Raw genomic sequence first — 21,413 nt, forward strand, 5'->3', positions numbered from 1 at the left:
TTACTTCAATTCTGCAATTTTAGGACAATTGGAGATCTGGTGGGAGAAGCTAAAGCTAGTGGAAATCTGGGCAACACCTTGAAGGTACTTGGAAACTTTGAAGAAGCTATTGTTTGTTGTCAGAGACATCTGGATATTTCCAGAGAGCTTAATGATAAGGTGAGTGATGTTAGGAATCCAGAAACGAACTCCTAAGAATACTTATTAGTGAGCCCTGTTGTTTGGTAATGTGTGCCATCTTTCAGAGGAAATTAAATACTGAATATTCCAGTATTTCTAATAGACAATATGAATCTGTCAGTTATAAGGTGTCTGTTTGCACCTAGGAGACTTTGTAAAAAAAATATTTTATTAATTGGCCTCAATAATTACTATTTATCTTATATACCTCAAAAGGAAATAACATGTGATACAATTGAATGGAGGAGCACAAGTGGGCGTGATGTGGGTAGACAATGAGAGCATACTCGGAATGGGCAGTGTGCATTGGCAAGCAGTGAACAAACTCCTTTCTGTGGGTTGCACTAAAGGTGGTTGTGACACAGGAGTTGGAAGCAGAAAATTTTAATGCCTTGCTTTACTGTTGTTTTAGGTTGGAGAAGCTAGAGCACTGTATAATCTGGGAAATGTTTATCACTCTAAAGGGAAAAATGTGGCTTGTGCTGGGACACATGATCCAGGGGAGCTTCCAGAGGATGTGAAAAATGCTTTGCAAAAAGCTGCAAATTACTATGAGTAAGTAGTAGCTCTAAATACTGGTGATTGAGAAGATGCGTTCATCTGGTTTGTTTAATTATTGAGATTTGTGGAGTCATGAGCTGTGAATGTCTTCCTTTCTAACTGGAGAGTACACAATTTTTTGTTTAGCTCTCATTTTCAGTGTACCTTTTATTACCAGGTTAGTCCTTCCCGTACATTAGAATTCAGCATTATTCTTAGAACAAGACTGAGACAACTGAATTATGTGTACTTGCATGTAATATAGCTTTTTTTCTTAGAAACAAGCAGGCCAGCATGAACAAGAACGCAGTTCAGTATTTCACTGAAAGTGTTCACTACTCTGTGGAGGAACTGTGGTTGCATAAAGGCCTCTAAAGTAGGCCAAAGCAGAATACCCTGCTTTTCCCTTTATCTAAAAAGGAAGAAGATCTGTTTACGTGACTGTGAGAAAAAATAACTTCAAAGGCACTAGTCTCTCTTTTCTCACTTCTTCAAAACAGGGAAAACCTGACGATAGTCACAGAGCTGGGTGATAGAGCAGCACAAGGACGTGCCTTTGGAAATCTGGGAAACACACACTACCTTCTGGGCAACTTCAGGAGTGCAGTTTTAGCCCATGAACAGGTACAGCAATGTGAAATATCACCAGTTGCTCCAGACCTCATATACATGTGTTTTGTTGCATACTCTCATGAGCTTTTTTAATGCAAGCTTTAGAGCTTAAGGCCTAGCATCAAGTCCGGCTGTTCTTTTCAAGCACTGTTGGGCAAAGAACAGATAGGGTTGGAAAGTCTACGGGTGTTCAGTTTTGTGTGCAAATGTATGTTATGAAGTACAAAATGTGATTAATATGCTTATTTCATGTTTTTAAGCGTCTCCTAATTGCAAAAGAATTTGGTGATAGATCAGCAGAAAGAAGAGCATACAGCAATCTTGGAAATGCCTACATATTCCTGGGTGAATTTGAAACTGCTTCTGAATACTACAAGTTAGTTGACTGCTTACATTTATACCTCTTCTCACAGAGTTAGTTTCTGTTGTGCCGGTACCTGAGCTCACTGTAGAGTAGTCGTCTCTTCAAAACACACTTAGAAAAGGGCTGCGTTTGTTTAGTAAAAAAAATACTCAACGTTTTTCCCTACTTAGGTTTTCTAAGACAACGTTAATCTTGATGATCTTTTTCCTTACTTGTAAATAGATACTTCTCAGCACTGTGGATGTCCTTCTGTTGATATGCATTTATTCACTTTATTCTACACCCAGGCATTACTGTCTTAGGTCTTAGAGAGTTCTGGAGCGATCAATCAAAGTGACTTTTTAACACAGCTGAGATCAGTAGCTGTCTCAGGTATACTCACCATCTGAAGTCGGTGGTGCGTATCAACATGGCTTTGCATATTTAGTTTGTATTTGTAATTAACATTTTTCTTCTTTATCTCTAGACGTGTAAGCAGGCATGCTGCTGCTGTAACTCAGAAAAACATAAGATCTGCAAAGATGCAGTATAGGTGTTGGCATCTTACATGAACTTCAGGGCTTACCCATTCTTCTTGAAAATTGGAAAATATAGTGCCTCACAATTGAGTAGATTCTATTTAAATTCTTAACTAGCAGCGATGCGGTGGCTTGGTGGTTATATAACTTGGTGGTTATTTAACTTGGTCTTGCTCAAGTTGACGGAGAACACACAGTAATTATTCTAACACTGATAATAAACTCTTTCAAGTACCAGCAAATCATCTGTAAATTATTGACGAAGCAATACATTAACATTGGAGCATGCAGTCTGAGGGCTGTGTCCACTCTGCATTGTAGTAAACAGAAATGGACCGCAATGAATGGGAGTGGAAAATGCCTAAAATCTCAAAAGATTTTGCAAGGCAATTTATGAGCGTCTAATTTGTCAGTCTGGTGTCCTAATCTATTTAGTTTATGTAATGGATTTTTACCTGTGTAAGTAGTGATTTGTGAGGTGACTATCCCTTTCTTTCAGGAGGACATTACAGCTGGCTCGGCAGCTTAAAGATAGGGCTGTGGAAGCACAGGCCTGCTACAGCCTTGGAAACACATACACTCTGCTTCAAGACTATGAGAAAGCAATTGATTATCATTTGAAACACCTTGTGATTGCTCAGGAATTAAACGATAAGTAAGCCCTAAGAGATTGTTTAATGTGTATGATGCTTAAAGCAATTGCCTTTGAAAATGAAGGGAAAAACATATTTTCCATGATTTGATTGTAGTAGTTTGGGTATCTTCACAGGCATTTTTCTTCTGTTTCTTCACAAATGAAGAAAATAAGAAGGGATGATGCAGGGAGGATAATCGAGTAGTAAATAATGGCTCTTTGAAAATTATTTGTAAAAGTTCTTTTTGGGAGGGGGGAGAAGAGGTAGAATTAATTGTTTGTTTTTGTCGTGGCAGGGGTGTGTGGTTTTTTTGTTTGTTTGTTTTTTTTTCTTTTAAATGCACAAAATAAGCAGAATACGTGAAGAATAAGCAGCCACACAATCTGAGGAACAGAAAGGGGGGTTATGCAATGTTTCATGCTTGCAAAACTATAAGGAGTGACTTAAATGGTTGCTGTAAATTTTAAAATTTAAGTTTTGATGAGATTTGTTCACATTTATGCTTATACTGGATCACAGTTCTTTAAGTACAGTACTTAACATGGTGGCGTTGGAATAGTTCTTGGAGACGGTCTGAATTTTCCTTGGCACAGTAATATTATTCTGGTAACATTATGAAAACCTGACCCCTGGTGTTCAGAGAGTATGTGAAACGTATCCCTGAAGATGTTTTATCTTTTGCAGAATTGGTGAAGGAAGAGCATGCTGGAGTTTAGGGAATGCATATACTGCTCTGGGCAATCATGACCAAGCCATGCACTTTGCTGAGAGGCACCTGGAGATCTCCAGAGAGGTATGATGGTCACTCGTGTCTGTTGGCTGCCAGGGTTTTGCTGTCACTGAGAGCCTGGCAGAGGTTATTTTAGGCTTTGGTTTGTGCTTTTGATGTACTTCATTAAAAAGATGGCTCTAGCAGTTTTCAACAAGAAAAACCTTTTAAACCCTTTTCTCTTAGAGTTCTGGGAAGAATGTTTCCTTTGTAAATACATATGTATATGTTTTTGGTACAGTAACAGAACTGGTTAATTTATTTGGTTACAGGTAGGAGATAGAAGTGGGGAACTCACTGCTAGACTTAATCTCTCAGATCTTCAAATGGTTCTTGGATTAAGCTATAGCACAAACACTTCCATGATGTCAGAAAGCCATGCGGTAGATAACAGTCTGAATGGTACGTGCTTTTCTCCAAACACTTTTTAACATCAAACTTCAAAAAAAATCTGTTATTTGTATTGTTTTCTGACGATAGATGCTGGATTTCCCTCCCCCTCCCCCCAACTCACACACAAAAAAATAAATGTTGCAGTGCTGGATCCCTTCAGCTCCTGCTTTCTTGGGGGATTTCTGTTGTGAATTGCAGGTTACTGCCTCACTTCTTCACATAACACATCATCTGAAGCTTCTAATCAGTCTTTTCTTTTTTTAATGTGGCAAACGTAGTTGTTTGCTGCCCAAATTATGTCCTTCCTTCTTCCTTTGTTCTATTGTAAGATCAGCAGGGGTTATAGTTAAAGCTGTTTCATTTTATGTTTTTCTGTGTGAAGATCCGTGCTCCTCTCCTGTGTCCCGTGAAAGCAAGTTGCATACCTTACATCTGTGTGGTTTTTACTACTGATTATTTATTCTCTCGTCAGTTGGGAACTCAGAATTGCTTATCTTGGGCATTTGATGAACACAGACACAGCTTTGAAGGTGACACGATAAACCTTAATGGCAAGAAAACATGAACTTCTTTCTTTCTTGAAGGTACCCGGCCCAGGGTAGGACGTCGTCACAGTATGGAGAACATGGAACTTATGAAATTAACACCAGAAAAGGTTGGTGCTTTTATTTTTTTGGCTCTGCTGCTGATATTGCAATGAAATCTAAAGGTTTTTATTAGAGTTGAATGTTAAAAATGATGACTGACATCAAAAGAATTCCTGTAATTGCTTTTTTAAGAGTGGTTTGTGGGTGATGCAGAAGGTGATTCTAAACAGAACTCCAAAGCTTTAGCTCAGTCTTCAAGGAGAAGTCTCTTTAGAATTTAAATATGAGCGGGCAGTTCTACATAAATGATTCCAGTGGGAAGCTGAAATTGCTATTTTTTCCCTGCATATTGGGATACCTAATGCCCATCTTTTCAAGTGAGCCAAAGCATACTGCCATGTTCAACAATACAAAATGAAATCTCAAAGCTTACACAGTGACAGCTGGTGCAGTTGCAGCAGCACCGTTACTTTGAGCGCCGCTTTGGATACTGATTTCTGAAGATCCTGGGTTTTATTGCAGATGGATTTCCCTGCAGGGAACCCTTAAGCTTTTCACAGTATCAGCTGTATTTTCTTATTCTCTGAACCCATTTGTCTGTGCTGTCTTTTAAAATATGTAGCCTGTGATTGTCTGCCCTAAATATACTCAAATGCTTCATGTGTATTTTTATAATCAAGTATTAACCTAGTTTTGTGGCTTTGTTCTTATAAAGGGCTCTTTTCAAGACATTTACGTAGAAGGTTCTGAAGTTTACTCCCTAAGTGTCTTTAATGTGTAGAACAACGCGATGTACACTAGCAGTATGGTTTGATTGTACAGGATGCTGTCGTCTTGGAGCTGGAACGTGGGTTGACCTCTAATGCTTTAGAATGAATTCTTTTTTGCTGAGATTGGATTGTGGCTACAAGCTCTGACACGGGGTCAAGAACTTTTTTTTTTCTGATTAGAAAAGTTTGTTATTGCAGAGGAAGTTATCAGATTTACGGGACACTGATTTTAGAAGAAAATTTAGGGGAACTCTGTCAGACTGGTAAAGCTATCCCTGCTGTTTTCAGTGAAATGAGACAGTTAATCATGTTGGCTCTTTTGCTGGCATTTTCTCCGTTCTTCCTACAGTTTCTGCATGGCCCTCAGCATGTTTGATTACACAGGCCATGAGCACATTTTAGTCAAATCAGTTGTTGGATGATGGTTCACTTATAAGATTGATCAGTAACAGTAGTGACCTGATTCAGGTAACAAGATCTCAATAATCACAGGTCAAGTAACAGAAGCAAAACCTAAGTTTTTATGTTCTACTGGTTGGATAAAATGAATAGCATAAAGCTGTTTCGTTTTGGGAGGACAAGAATACACAAATAGGAAATAAAAGAATATCTGATGAAAATGTTCTTGGTTGTTGGTTTTTTTTAGGTTCAGAGCTGGAACAGTGAGATTCTTGCTAAACAGAAGCCACTCATTGCCAAACCTTCAGCAAAACTGCATTTTGTAAATCGACTCAAAGGCAAAAAGTACAAAAATGGCACCGCTTCCAAAGTTCTGCAGGATGCCAGTAATTCCATTGACAGCCGCCTTCCCAGCGCTCAGAGGGTAGGTTTGGAGTCCTGTACAGATCATAACCTTGACTTCACATAAGCTTGATGTGACTAAAACTATGGAAAACATGTTTGTACAGATAACATTTTTAGTTCTATTTATATACTTGAGTTAAACACTGTAAGCTGATGTAGAATCTGCCATTCTCCTTCTGTCTCCTGGGTAGTGACAGCTGTAAGCCTCTCCTACTATTTGGGAGTGCTACATTTTCCTAAGGGATTGTCTAAATTACAGGTCAGCTTGCATATATTTCATTTCTAGCATTTCTCCCAGACTCTGCTTCTCCTAACTTAAAAAATGTAGCTTTTTGGATTCAGACAGTGGAAGCTATAATTAACTGTGTATTTTAGATTACTGCACTCTTCATGGAAGTTGATAAAAAGAAAAAAAAACGGAGTCATTTGATTTCGCAGAGAGAAGAGCAGTTTTGAACACAGAGCTAAGGAGCAAATGGAAATTTCATGGCTTATGGGCAGTGGGGTTCCTGGTGGGCTTACACTAACCAGAGTACCATTTCTTACTGAGAACAAAATGTCTCTACTAGATTTTACCTTCCAGAACCAGCATTTGCCATATTATAAATGTGGCTTCTTTGGATAAATCTGTCTACAAGAATGGGTGACTAAAAAAATCAGTTAAATGAATTTCAGATCTACAAATACATTACTGGAATCAAACTGCCCTGCAGTTGCCCTAGTTTTTAGGTACTTCCTCAGTTCCAAGTACCTCTAACTTTTTTCTCCTCTTCAGAGAAACAGTCGAGAAACAGTGGCAGACGAAGGGTTCTTTGATCTGCTGAGCCGATTCCAGAGTAACAGGATGGATGATCAGAGATGCCACTTCCAGGAGAAGAACAGATTCTCAGCTGCTTCAGTAGCAACATCCTCTACTCCACCTAAAACAATACAAAAATGTAATTTTAAAATTAAGATCTGTAGCTGACTTCAGTTCCCTTTCAAATGCTGTTTTAAAAATGTATTTGAATGGAGAGGAACTTCTATGCTTATTTGTTTTCCTTCTTCTTCCCTTATAGCCTTTTCTGCTTCCGTAGTCTCACCCCACACTGATGAATTTCTGGATTTACTTGCGAGCTCACAGAGCCGCCGCCTCGACGACCAACGTGCCAGCTTTAGCAATCTGCCTGGCCTTCGTCTTAACCACCGCACCAGTCCGTCTGTGCTGGGCCACTTAATGGCCAGTAACAACAGAGAGCTAGATGAGGACTTCTTTGATATATTAATAAAATGCCAGGTAAGGCTGTGAGATTTCTGGGGTTTGATTTGTGCATCCTGCTATTGAACATCTTTGAGAAGGCTTCCAGGCTTAGCACAAAGGTTTTAAGATAAAGATTGATTTGGTAGATGAGGACATAAAGTTAAAAAATAAAACCAAACATATATGTAAGAAAGTAAAATACTATGTTTATGTCATATCTATGAACATATATTTATACATATTTTAATATATATACTCCTATATATTCCTACATGCAGCCTGATTATATACATTTTTATGTACACATACATTCTTATGCGTGGCCTCATTTATGGTCTTATGTTTATGTTTATATACTTACAGCCACTGGACAATCAATTTAATATATATTTAATATATCTTATATACTTACGTTAATATTAAGTATATATTAAATTCTATATTAGATAATATATACAAACAACATATTTAATATAATGCTATTAAATACATTAAATGTATTGTATTCGTTATTTATTATTATATACTTAATATATTTCATATGTATGTAATGTACAGTTATAACATTATTGATTTAAATGTATAATATATATTAACATAGTATATTGCAATTCTAAAGTAGTAGTAATATGCTATTATAGTATATAATGTAATATATAATACAGAATATAATGTTAATATTAATAATTGTAAAATAGCATTGTTAAATATATAATAATATATCATACAGTAAATTATATAATTATTATAGTATATGAATTATTAAATGTTATATGAACAGAAATAATTTGTATATAGCATAAATATAAAATGTTCATATATATATTAAATAACCAGTGGCTGGAAGTTATCGTGTTGATCTTCATACTTATGATAACCAACTTAAGGACCAATGATGAGCTGGAGGGATGTTGAAACTGAGGGAAAACAAATGAGTGTGTCAGTGTGTTCGGAGCTGGCTTTGTTCACTGGACACCTGATATACCAGGAATTCTAACTCAGCAAATGAAAATTCAGTATTGAAGTTTCGGCGGCAATTAATGATCATCATTAAAGTTATGGTAACCAATACTTCACCGTATACGCAAGTGGTTTTCCTGCCAAGGATAGCACAGTATACATACCAACTGGACAAAATAATTTAATGAACAAGACTTGGTATTTTACCTGACAGTTTATTTATGGATCTCCAAATAAAAAAATTCTGCTCCTGAGTACTTCAAAGTTAAGCTGTATTAAGCTTTCATGGGAAGCAACACCTGGCATTGAGTCTAGAATTACAGCGTTCATCAACCTGATGAAATATCATCTTCTGTTTTAAAAACTTGGCTAATTTTCCAAGTCAAAGCAAATAATCTAGACATTAATATAATAAATATCGTGTACTGTGTATAACAAATCTGTAACATAAAAGGAGAAAGGAATGGAAAACTTCAGTCCCGTCTTCTGGTACTGCTTTATGCAGATACGCAGAAGGGGAGCTGACTTTGACACTTGTGTCTCAAAGGTGACAGTCCAAGGCCACAGTGTGACAGCCTGACCCTGCTCAAGTTGCTGTGAAATAGCACAGAAACAGCTCAACTGCTCTGCAACACTGTCATTACAATGTATCAGTCTGCTTAGTCTCCAGATTTTCCAACATCTCACAGCCCAGTTGCTCTTTTTCACTCCCTTAGCAGTGAAAGGAAGGACAGCTTTTCTATTACTGCTGTTTTTTTTAACAGCTAAGTAAAGGTTAGGAAAACTATGCTTGAAGTTTTAACATAATCATTTCATTTGAGAACTATTAAGTCATAATCTTGAAACAAAGCCTACAGTTTTAAATGTGAAAAGAAAAGCTTTTAGTCATTTTTTCCACTTATGTTGTTTGCTTATTTCATTATTACACAGTCGTACAGCCTTACTGCTTGGTCTGTCTATAGGGTTCGAGACTGGACGATCAAAGATGTGCTCCTCCATCATCTGCAAAAGGACCAACTGTACCAGATGAGGACTTTTTCAGCCTCATTGTACGATCCCAAGCTAAGAGAATGGATGAACAAAGAGTCCACTTACCCTCTGCTATTAAAGGACCAAGTTCTAGCTGAGGAGATGCACAGGCTCATACTGTACAGTAGCATCTTAAGTTTCATTTTTGTTTGCTGGAAAAACATACGTGTCTTTTTACAAAGGACTGCAGTCAGTAGTTTTGTCTCCTTTAAAATCACTTTTTGTATAATAGCAGTACCACACTTGTGATTGGTAGTTGGAGTTCTGTCTTGGTGTCTGGCAGCTACTTTTGGCTGTGTCTGAGATACAGATTACTGCATCTCCCTCTTAATTGCCTCTAGTTTATGAACAGTAACAGCAGTTTTTTCCTCCCTCAAGGTATTGTTGTTGCTGGTGTGCGATCTCTTCCACACCTAGCTTGGGACTTAGGTTTGTATGCTCTTTATAAGGATAAAGACTTGATTTTTTTTCTGATTTGTACCTCCCTGAGAAAGGTCCCATTTTCTTTTATACTTTTTTAAATAAAAGTAATTGAGAAATTACTTCTGTACTGAGTCTGTCTTTGCTTCTTCCAACCTGTGCTTCTGCAGCATGTAAATTAATGAAAAAACAAATCCAGAATTAACTAAATCAAAATCTTCTCTGGTTTACTCCTCTTCAAAATGAAAATAATCTTTCAAAAACATACTGGGTTCGTTTTGTTAATGTTTCTGTAAGTACGGAACTGCAGTAAATAATGCAGGGAACAACCAGAACTAGTTTATGAAGTTAGACTTGTATTTTAAGTAGCAGCAATCAGTGTAATTCTAAAAGCTGAGGTACGTTTCCACCACCACAAGTACTCCTTGCACCAGGAGTCTCACAGGGATGGTGAGCACTTCGCGCGGACTCCCAAGAACAGCAGCTATTTCCTGCAGTACATGAGCTTTAAACATCCCAAATAACGAACGTTTGGCTGCTGCTCAACTGCGGGACCTCAACCACTACTTCTCCTGAAAACAAGATGTGCTATGCTGGGGTGTTTCTTGGGAGAAACAGCTCTAAAGGTGAGTGTTCATCCTCAAGAGACACCTGTACTGTTGCATTTCTCGAGAACCCTTAGATCTGTATGTTATGTGTAGGTACCTAGTGTTACGTGTTGCTGATCTTAATGCTAATGGTGGCAAACTGATTGCTTAGGCTATTCATAAATCAAGTTTTCTTTCAAATTTTTAAGTATTAAATTCCTAGGGAAGAATCCAATTTTAATTTTAGCTTCAGAGTGAAAGAGCAATCTAAGAATAGTTATGGAGATAGGCTCCATACAATTCCAACTATTTTATAGTTACTGAAGATTTTACATTCTCTTGTAGCATTTTTAGCACTGAAAACTGATTCTCCCACTGAAGCAAAAACAACTTTTTTTTTTTTTTTTCTTAAGGAGAAATGCAAACTCTTTTTTCCCAAACATGTGACCCATCACCTTATGGAGCTGATCTCTGCTACTTTTACTTTAGTGTTTCCTATCGGCTTTTGCTGTCCCGGACACAAACTGATACAACATCAGTTTCTCACACCTCTGCACAGGATTATGTTAAAGGACATTATTAAGATTTCCTTAAACTGAGTTGATGATTAGTGTTTCTACTTCCTGAAAACTGATTTTAAACCATAAAAAAAATAAGTATTGTCCTGAAACCTCACTTTTAGCTGCAATTATTCCTATATGAGTGATGTATGACTATCAGCAACTTTCTTCAAGTGGTTTTCCAGTTAACCAGATTAACCTCATTTTTGCACATCACAGAATATCTGTGCTTTCCTACCACAGAGTATCTACTTTTACTCGTAACGTGTCACACAATCTTTATGTTAAGCAAGCAGCCACAGCCACAAGGCTGTTCTCCTGGCTGCTTGCATACTTAAAAATCCATTCCTTTCACGTTTCACAAGAACACAATAATCTTGTGCTATAAAACCCCACCTTATTGCTATACTTACTAATATTCTGGCCAAAGATGAGTTCTCATTAGCTTAATGAGCTCTCCTCTCCATCTGAGAACTAGAACAGAGCTAGCAAGTGTGTGATAATTACAGGTTAGACAAAACTTACCACAGAGCGTGGGGACTCCTCAGTCTCCTTCCTGTGACTCGCACGTACTGCTCTTCCTCTCTTCAGCTGGTCTTGCTGCACAACTTTGTTCTTCCACGTTTCTGTTAGGATCACAGTTTTTTCCAGTCTCTTGCTCTTTATCTGTCCGCTGCTTCTCATGCTCTAGTGCCTTTTCTCCGGTAAGGGTTGCAGCTGGAGAAGTTTCTAGTCTACTAACTTCAGCTTCAGTGTGCAATCTATTCTGTAAAAATTAATAAGTTATTAACCAAGCGACCCAAACTGATGGTCTCTGTAGCTTTGAGTGCCTCTCAATTCCAGAGACAGAACTGCCTGAAATTTCCGAACTTCAAAGCATTATCAATACTCTTTTTTTTTTTTCCCCCACAGGGAAACCTTCCATGGAATAAGCACAATCTAGAGTATAAATCTGTTTTTAATTTTCTGTAATTCACAGAAAAGTTTTCTTCTTTCCCCTTCGGTGGGTAACCTATCTTCCCTGACAGTACAGTGTTTAAGTGTTTTAATTCAGGAGGTTCCTGCCACGGTTAACCATGGCTCCATATTTTCCAGAATAAAGCACACACAAGATAATCTATAGCTCCTTATAGGGCAACAACTACATGTTCGCCAACAGATCTGAGTTAAGCTTGTTGCTTAAGCACATTCTAGCAGATGCCACTGAAATCTATCAAACCTATTCCCAAGGAGCGCCAAGACTAACGTACACCAGCTTCTGGTTTTTGAGCATCTTCTACTTGCGTATCTGGCTCGGCACTCGCATGTAGCACATCAGGACTGCTGCTGCTACTTCCAGGTTTCATTTGAACATCTCTGTCGTATGGACCTCTGTAAATGCTAGGAGTCTTCTGTGAATAGTAGCCATCGGATTTACTCCCATCATACTGGCTGAAGTCTATTTCCTCCCGCTGGCTGTCAGGTAGAGGAAGCCTCTTCTTCTGAGAAGGCATTAAACATCTTATCACAGACACTGATGATGCTGCACCATAGCAGAAAGCCTGGAGGAGAGAAGACGAAGCAAAACAAAAACTCTAAACAGTTGCAGCCTACAGTTTTCATACAGAATTCAAAGCCATAAAACTAAAAAATACTGAAATTGAACTACTGATGATCAAATGGCTACACTAAAATTTTCTGCACGGCACATCAGCTGCCACATTTTAATTCATCTTTCGTGCTACAATAAAGACACTGAAGGGTCTAACTCACTGCTTTCATGTACAAAATGCAATGTCACACATCACTGTGTAATGAATCTTAAGAAAGAAATGGGAACAAAGTTGAAGTAAACTGTCACAGAGTCTGGGATTTCATGCAGTTTAATGCTATTTTATCCCAAACTGAACTTAAAAAGATTTTGCCACGGAAAAAATTCCTCGTACAAATAATTTCACCTGTGCAATGAAATCTGTTCAACAGTACAAATAAGAAATAAATAATAATACCTAAATAAATTTAATATGTAAAAATAAATTTGAGCTTCTAAATACTATTAGTGCATACAAACCAGAATGAACAGAGCCATCATGATTAGCACCGGAACCTGCAGAATCAGTGGTATCTCCTTCATAAGCGCTCTGATGAACTCACCAATACCTTGTCCCACATGCTTCAAAGGCTCAGTTACAAAGGTGGTAAAAGTAATAGCCAATGCCTAGAGAAGAACAAACACAAGCCTGGTGTTGGGACGGGTGACAAGGAAACACAAAGAGTCTCTCTGGGTCTGGCTTTTACCTTTGTTGGTGGAACCAGCAAAACAGGGTTTACTAGCAGAGTTTCATAGTACTTCTGACAGGGATCGTCCTGATATGTCCACTGTCTTCTGAGCCATCCTGAAGTCAAAGCAGGGATGCATTTTCACTACTTGTTAAAACATATTTTATGACACAGTAGTAATACAAGAAGTAACACTTCAACTACAGATGGAAGAGAAATCTTCTAGATATGGTTCAAGGCCAAGATTTGTGTTCTACAACCAGAGGTTAGCTTGGTTGTGCAATTTATCCAGTCAAAGGGACCCAGGACAGGGAGGGAAAGCAGGCAAGAAGGAGAAGGAACTATAGTTTTCCTATGCTTAGTCATGAAAGTTCTCTTTAGTAGATGAACTGAGTGCCTAGAAATCATAGATGAAAAATAAGCACAGCCTGTGGGAACAGTTCATATCTGGCACGTTTTGTCTATGGCCATTGAAACAGAAGCAATGTTGAGTGTTATTACTTATCTGTCAGGCTGCAAGTATGCTTAAGAATGTATATGCTAGATTTCAGGAGAAAATTTGAGTGAGCAGAAGGACTTTCTCCTTAAGTCAAAGCTTTAAGAAATCTATGACATCAGTGTTTCTGTTGTTTGATTTCAGTGAAGTCATATCATAATCCACTGAAATTTAACACAAACAGAGCAATCACAGCCACTACATTTCAAAGGCAAGACCACAACGACAGGCATGATTAATCTACCTGCTATAGTACAGAATAATAAATGCCAGTCAATAACAACACAATTCAGCCATCTCTGTAAAATAACAGAAGTAGATTAAATAGTTGCATATCAATTGCTGCATTCACATGAGTGGCTGATGAAAAACTAACTTTAATTCTGCCGTCCTATCTTCAGTAACCTACACTGAGTGGTGCCAGGGAGAGCAGCTGGCGGAACATTCACATGTCAAGTTTAGATGGAAAAGAAGCAACTCAGTGACAACCTCTAAGAACATCATTTTTGATGTCAGCTCTCCTTCAAAGGCTAGAAAAGAAAGAACAGTGAAACCTCACAATTGTGTATTGCTCAAGAACATTCAGCATACTTACAATTCACAAAGAAATTAGAGTATTTTGGACACATTTACTGAATATTTTGTGATCTTAAAGCCTACTACAAAACAGTGAAAAAGCATATTTACCAATAAGGCTCTCTCTCCAGTCCAACTTCTCAGCACAGATGTTATCAAATTGCCCCATTTTGGCAATTTCTGCTTGATGCTGTGCAAAAGCCCGCTGCAAGAGAATCACAAATAATTGTGAGAAATAAAGACAGATTAAGATTCATCACATACCTGAAAAAGCAAAATAAACTCAGTTCAAAGTTTCTTAGTAGGGACAGAAATAATTTTCAGAAGGCAGTGACTGCTTCAAACAAAGATGCCACTGCCACCAGCAGCACAGCCCTTGGGACGGCTCCAAGGCAGCTCCACAACCCTGGGCCTGAGGCAGAGCGCACACTGGGCCCTGAATGGCCCTGCTGCCAGTCGGGCACGGTGCCCAAGCCATCTGCCATGCAGCAACCTGCTGTGCCACACAGGGTGTTGGGCACAGGATTCCCACAGCTGTGTGGGAATTACCTGGGCAATGCTATCACAAAAGCTTGTTACCTAGACACAGTTAGGTTATAAGCACCTCTTGGGGATGGACAAAGACCTACCACCACAGCTACCTCTGATTTATTCTCCGCATGGAGTTTGAATTACCCAAACAGCAAACTTTAATATTTAAAGATATAAATTCAAGGCAAAAGCAATCTGACATGATCTCACCTTGAAAAGGTTTCTGGTTTAAAACTGGAGACAGCTGCTATGAACCTACTAAAACATCACAACTTTCTTTCCTGTTTTTTAAATAACTCCATTAACACAAACACCTGCATTCATTTTAATTTTGCCTTACAGATTGCAACTGAAAATCCAGCAGAAAAAAATTCCAAGCAAACCATCAGCTGAAAAATTCTGACATTCAGTGACTCCAAGCAAGTCCCCTGGTGTTCAAGAGCCATCCCACTGTGGCACTCCCCTGCTCTGGGCTGTGATAAGCCACAGGGAGATCCTGAGGCCCCACATTTAGTGTCAGGCTACAACTCAGTAGGACAAGTTCCTTGTCATTAAGAGCAATGCCATCGTTCAGTCAGCTGCTCCATGATCACTAATGAAGCATTTATCTCTGGTCTAGCAATCACCTATTAAATGATGATTAATTAAATTCAAGTCAAGGAGCACAGCTCCTTGCCCACACAGCGTAATCACCACTCCATTGCTTTATGATTTATGTGCACCTCTGTAGCAAGGACCATTCGTTCGGCTTAATACACTTAGCAACATACAGGCCTTTCTTCCCTTTCTTTATTTTGCAGGCAACTAAATTATCTCAAGTTCCTCATAACTATCAAACGTTAAGCTTAAAAGCCATTAAGATTTCAAAACTTACCTTATATAAGTAAAGCCAATTCCATGCAAAACTGATGAGAAAACTTATTAGTAAAATACGTTTCAGCTGAACAAACCAATGGATACGTGTCCACAGCTCTGTAGCTATTATAACCACAACACACACTAAGCACAAGAGTATCTGAAAAAGAAAACGGGATTGTGATTCAGATTTGGAATTTTTCAAGCTTACTCTGTGTACATTTGAAGGAATTCCCAGCTTTCGTTTTTACTGGCATCATTTACACAGAGCAGCTGAAAAACTTACTGCTTTCACAGCATACCTGCTGCAGTACCAAGTAAAAAAGTGTCGCTGTTCTGATTATTTTGCTTTTTCTTCCTAATGCTATTTATAACATTACCTATTAGAATTTATATTCACAAAATTGGTATAATTCAGCACTTGAGTTGCAAAGCACACAGTGTGAATCACAGAGTGACTGCTGCCACCTGCTGTGGGTTGGTTAGGAGATCAAGTTATGTTCTAAGTACCAGCAGCAAAACCACAGAGAAGCACTTCACAGCCTTTTTCCATCTGAGGACTGCTAGGACCAAAGTGGCACTGATGACAGCTTGCTTTTTCATCAGGCACCAAGGGACTCCCCACAGCCAGACAAGCTACTTTCAAGATCTTTTTAGCTCACAAATAATAGCATATTTTGTAAAGATTTATTCCAAGAACTTCAGCTTATCCTCAGTTCAGCACTTCGCATCTCCATTTTAAAGGATATGATATTTCCACACTACACAACAGTGCATAAAATTTTTCCACATAACTCACAAAAACTCTAGCCTATAAAATCTCAGACCTCAAATAGATGCTACTCTCAATAGAAATACATTCCAACTCCTACAGAAGCCAGCAGCTACAGCATCTATTTGAACAAGAGACAGATCTGGACAACTGATAACCTGTGCATTACGAACATAAGTCATGATGACAAACAAATAACAGAGCCCAAAGAGGCCCACAGCACAGACATGAAAGATTAAAAAAAAAAAAAAAAACCAAGGAAAAAAAAAAAGAATGCATTCCAGAAAAAAACAATCTCAATGCCACAAGCAGAAAAGAAGACCAGAGGAATAAAAAAGTTCAATTTGTGCTTCAAATAACTGCCTGCCCTACAGCTTCAACAACCACAAAGCGAGAGCTTACAACAGGTTTTCATGCAGAGTTAAGGTGGTAATATTGCTTCACAAAGAAACAGCAGAAAACAGTAATTCACACAAGTGTATTGCCTTTCTTCTTCTCTTACCATAAACATATTATACAGATCAATTCCAAAGGTGTCTTCGAATCTCCAGTGCCAAGCATTATAATCGTGGTGCTTAAAATTGATCAAAATATTGCTAAGCGCGTCATCCACAGCACCTGACTGCCACGCTTCCTCCTGCAGGAACCGGAGGATCTCCAGATGCGTCTGCTTTGTAAGGATAATCTCGGCATCGTAATGCACTTGGTCCGTGTTTCCCTCGGGCTGAATTAAAAGCAAGACAAAACAATTGTACTTCCAATAGGCAACCTCTAACACACACGTAAGAAAAATGGTATTCCCCTGCAAAATCCTGATTATCTACCGGCCACCTTTTGTGGTGGAATGCAGGATGAAGACCTACGTAAAACAAAAATGCAGCTGTTTTGTTGTCTTTCAGCTCTACTGCAAAAACCTAAAAGTGACGCACTGGGCCATCTCCCCTGTTTTTACAGATTTAAGTTTTACAACCACTTCTCATTGACAGGCATTCATGACTGACGTGCTGTGGGTGCCACTGAACTTCTTCATGACTGGGTAACACAGACAGAAGCTTTTAAATAGGAAAACAAGAAACATCACACTGCTAAATGTAATGTTCTTCTAAAATATTCATTTCACCAATTGCTAAAAAATTATTGTTCTGCCCCTGGATAAAATAAAAAGTATCTCTCCAAAGGCAATAAAACGAAGAAATAGATGTGGTGATTCTTACGTGCACACTCAAAGCTGCTACTCCCAGCTAGTCTTAAAGAGAAGCCTACAAGCGCTACCACAAGCAAATAAGGAATCTGGCTCTCCCGAGTTTAACGACTGCTGAGGTGACCCGGACAGGGCATTACCAGGCACTGCTGCACCCCAGCAACAGATACTGCATTCTGTTCTCAACTCACACACACTGCCCCTGGATGCCTCACAGATAAAGGGACAACTGTGCCTCCCGAGAGCAAACAGCACAAACTCTGACAGCAATACTGCATGCACATACTTCCATCATTTTTTAATTCACAATTCAGCTTCCTTCATTTTAATTTGGAGTATGTCAGAATGAATTCAAACTTGATTTTAATCCATTTTCAGATACTCACAAGGCCAAGTTTTCTGGCTTCATTTAAAATCTTATTCAAGTACCGCTTAAAAATATAAAAGCTCCGGCTTTCATGAGATTTGGCGTTCCTCTTCTCGCATTCCGCAATCTACAACGTAAAGACACTTCCACTCACTTGCTGCTCAAACATTGTTTGGTTCACAGAATAAACAAATATCACCAACATAAGAAACTCATGATTAACAGGATCACGTTTCTTTAGCTAAGCAATAATCCCACAGTCAGTACATCAGGCACAAATCAGTTGCTAAAGAGCTTTTCACGCTGCTGCTGCTGCTTTCTGTGGCATTGGCCAGTACTGGGGATTTCACACCTGGTAGTGAAATGGTTTGAATGCCAACGTCAGTAGAACTAGAAAAACTACAGATCCAGATCTCCTTAAATTTAAAGTTTTTACCATATAAACATATCAAGTAGAACAATACCAACATTCCATTTCACATGGGGTCTTCAAACAGCTGAGGGCTACGCAAGCATCACTGCATCCTTCTGACCTCAAAGGAAGCAGCAGTGTGGGGCGCTCAGGGGGCTTCTGAGAGCTGCTGCCACCGCACACTGCAGGCAGCCACAAGAGTGCTCTTCGTACCCACAGCCCAGCCCTTCAAACCTACCAGAACTGAACAGCTCAAAGGCAAAGTCAGCCCTTAACAGACAAAGCAGTAACTTGGAACTGAAATCAAACCACTTCCAGTCTATCCTCTGAAGTCACACAGAGGGGTTCCCTCTAAATAATGCGCTGTTTCCCAAACCAAACTGACAATTCTCTATGCTACCTGTGTCATCTATCACCTCTGCATCAGGCACAAACTAGAGACTGGAAAATATTCTGAAGTTTCATAACAAACCTTCTGCTGCAAAGAATCCACTTCCCTGGAACAACTTGATAAGTTTTCACTGATGATTCCATCCACTGTTTTATCCTCAGAATCATGATAGTTTACCTGAAGTTGCATAAGAAAAAACAAACTTTCAGAATCCAAGAATTTAGTCAACGTGCCATGTTGCACTTCTACAGACGGGTCGCTGACCGGCAGGAGCAAAGATGCTAAAACATGAGAGTTGGTCTTCTCTGCAAATGCTCTCAGCTACATTCCATTGCTTCTCTGCTGTTATTTCAGGCTCCAAACCAACAGCTGCCTTACGCCTGCCTGCATGCTGCCCCCAAAAGGAGAGGTCTCGCCCTTTCCCCTTGGCTGAGCGCTGCTGAGCACACGAGCCCCAGTGCATCAGATTAGATAATGCCTGGCTAACACTGACTCAGCGAATGAAGGGGCAGCTTCCAGCCAGCCCAAATCCCCAGCCCCGCTGGCCATACAGCCAGACTGAAAGTCAACAGAGCTGCATTCCTTGTTGTGTGCCTTCCTCAACTTTCCAGTTTCCCCCTTCACCCTGAAGTAGCATCGCAAGGCTCTGGGAACTGTCCTCTTCACAAGAATTACAAAGACAACGTGCTATGCACTTTATAAAGTCTGTAAAACAACGTTCTGAAATACTTAAGAGTTATTCAAGATTACAAAACCAAAATTTAAAGCTCAAGAATGACAAGGGTGCTCATGCAGCCAGCCATAGCTTACAGTGCTCTATGTGACACGGACTATCAACACGCGCCTTGCAAAACGTGTACAGTCTGCTCCTCAAACAAACCAACAGAGTAGGATTCACCATCCTAAAATCGTATTTTCATATTTCATATTCTCCATGTTCTCAGCGTACTAACAGCACAGCAATGCCCCAGTTCTGATCTTCCTTCTGAAGGCTCTGATGCCCAGCACAGTAGAACTCCGTTGAGTTTCACAACACCCTCATGCAACAAACAGGTTATACCCCTATATTAGTGGGGAGTTTGATAGCTTAATGCAAACGTTACCCATTAACTAGATGCTTCATTTTCACACATAACGCTGTGCTCCAGTGCCCAGAGAGAGCCACTCAGCACAGCACTTCCCAGAACAGAGGTACAGATGTACAATTCTTTTCTGTTTACAGACCAAAACGTATCTTCACAGAATGATAAAAAGAGCACAAGTCTAATATTTCATAAGTGAGCGATTTAAGAGCAACCCCTCAACACGACACGGCTCAGGACAGACAGACAGACACTCAAGCGCTTCTCGCACCTTGTAAGGCCTTCTCATCGTTCCCGACGCCGCGTCGTAGTTGAGCATATCCGTAGGATCGATCCAGTCGTCGTCCTGGGCCCCGCCGCCCGCCAGCACGGCCGCGCACAGCACCAGCACCAGCATCGCTGCACCCACAGCGCGGGGCTTCGCGGCGGTGGAGGGGGAGCTGCTGCCGCGCGAGGACTGAAACGGCTGCACAACACGGAGCAAACGTTCTCGTCACCGTCGCCGCTCCCGCCCTCTCCTCAGGGCCTCGCAACCCGCCCGGCCCGGCCCCTCCCGTCAGAGGCGCCGCCACAGCCGCCGCCCCAACGGTCGCCGCTCGGCCTCGCGCCCAGCGCCCGCACCAGGCCTCGCGCGGCCCCTCGTACCTGAGCGCCGCAGACTGTCTCGCCGCGCCCCCCTAACCCCGGGCACGCCGCACCGCCAGCCCCGGGCCGGCTCGGAGGGCCGGCGACTTCTCCCCGCCCCTTACACCGCCTCCCCCGCCGCGTAGCCCCTCCGCGAGGAGCGCAGGCGCAGCCCGGCCCCTCAGGGCACGGAGAGCGAGCGGGGCGGAAGGGCCGCGCGCCGTCAGTCACCTCAGGGACAGCTGCGCGCGGGCACCGCACGGCGGCAGGAATGCAGCGAGGCGGGAAAGCCAAGAGCGGGCCGGCGGGGCGGGAAGGCGGCAACGCGGCAGGCAGCGCAGCTCTGCGCCGGCACGTTCTGAAGCTAAACGCCGGGTACGCGGACACCGTACACCGCTCCGAGAGATGATGCAGCCACTCTTACCTCGCTGTTACTCTGCATTACTGTTCCCCTTCCCCACACTCAGTCTACTGTTTCAATCCTTCGTAAATAAGAAAGATCCCCCTCCCACTCCTCCCTCAGGGATCCCAGAGTTACAGTAAATAAAAGCACAGGCGAGATTCTCTCACACACAGACAACTGAGACTCCCACAGCATCAAGGACACAGTGATGTAGAATTAGGCCCTCTCTAACACCACAAGCTGTAATAATTCTGACAGAGGTAGCTTAGCAGTAAACAGGCTGCCTGCCCTGAGCACAGGTGTGCAGGAGCTGGAGAAATGAACAGGGAGAAGCCCTGCCCTCCTGCAAAGCAGCATCAGCACCTCTGTCAGTGTCAAACTCACAGCTCTACATGGTTGTTACTTACCCCACTACGGTCAGGTTCTCAGAAACAGTATCACAGACCAAATGCTAAGCATGCACCAGCTCTTGCCGC

At 40.6% G+C, this 21,413-nt stretch overlaps 2 protein-coding genes across 21 annotated transcripts in view; one reads left to right on the top strand and one right to left on the bottom strand.

Annotated features, from left to right (window-relative positions):
* GPSM2 (G protein signaling modulator 2) overlaps positions 1-9,943 on the top strand; it is a 39,090-nt gene extending 29,147 nt beyond the window's left edge. For all 16 annotated transcript variants that reach the window (XM_046944600.1, XM_046944601.1, XM_046944602.1 and 13 more), the window contains 12 exons: positions 24-159; positions 593-735; positions 1,221-1,344; positions 1,593-1,708; positions 2,714-2,869; positions 3,534-3,642; positions 3,891-4,020; positions 4,596-4,666; positions 6,015-6,191; positions 6,948-7,110; positions 7,231-7,448; positions 9,335-9,943. In XM_046944600.1, the coding sequence (XP_046800556.1) occupies positions 24-159; positions 593-735; positions 1,221-1,344; positions 1,593-1,708; positions 2,714-2,869; positions 3,534-3,642; positions 3,891-4,020; positions 4,596-4,666; positions 6,015-6,191; positions 6,948-7,110; positions 7,231-7,448; positions 9,335-9,499 (1,708 nt within the window). In that variant the 3' untranslated portion in view covers positions 9,500-9,943. The remainder of the gene's footprint in view (positions 1-23; positions 160-592; positions 736-1,220; positions 1,345-1,592; positions 1,709-2,713; positions 2,870-3,533; positions 3,643-3,890; positions 4,021-4,595; positions 4,667-6,014; positions 6,192-6,947; positions 7,111-7,230; positions 7,449-9,334) is intronic.
* On the bottom strand, positions 4,647-20,654 carry CLCC1 (chloride channel CLIC like 1). 5 transcript variants are annotated; one of them, XM_422186.8, is made up of 12 exons: positions 20,556-20,654; positions 20,182-20,350; positions 18,910-19,005; positions 18,045-18,152; positions 16,960-17,181; positions 15,705-15,845; positions 14,411-14,504; positions 13,246-13,343; positions 13,019-13,165; positions 12,219-12,509; positions 11,494-11,734; positions 4,647-7,092 (listed from the first exon to the last, which is right to left on the bottom strand). In XM_422186.8, exons 2-11 carry the CDS (start codon positions 20,305-20,307, stop codon positions 11,513-11,515), a joined length of 1,545 nt encoding a protein of 514 aa, XP_422186.2. In that variant the 5' UTR covers positions 20,308-20,350; positions 20,556-20,654; the 3' UTR covers positions 4,647-7,092; positions 11,494-11,512. The 5 variants fall into 5 exon arrangements, with proteins under 5 accessions (XP_422186.2, XP_040560750.1, XP_040560752.1 ...); XM_040704816.2 differs by having other exon boundaries at positions 20,182-20,367; XM_040704818.2 differs by having other exon boundaries at positions 20,182-20,376.
* Positions 20,655-21,413: the final 759 nt, after the last annotated feature.

Source organism: Gallus gallus, chromosome 8 (genome assembly GCF_016699485.2).
Source record: "Gallus gallus isolate bGalGal1 chromosome 8, bGalGal1.mat.broiler.GRCg7b, whole genome shotgun sequence".
Classification (NCBI taxonomy): Eukaryota; Metazoa; Chordata; class Aves; order Galliformes; family Phasianidae; genus Gallus; species Gallus gallus.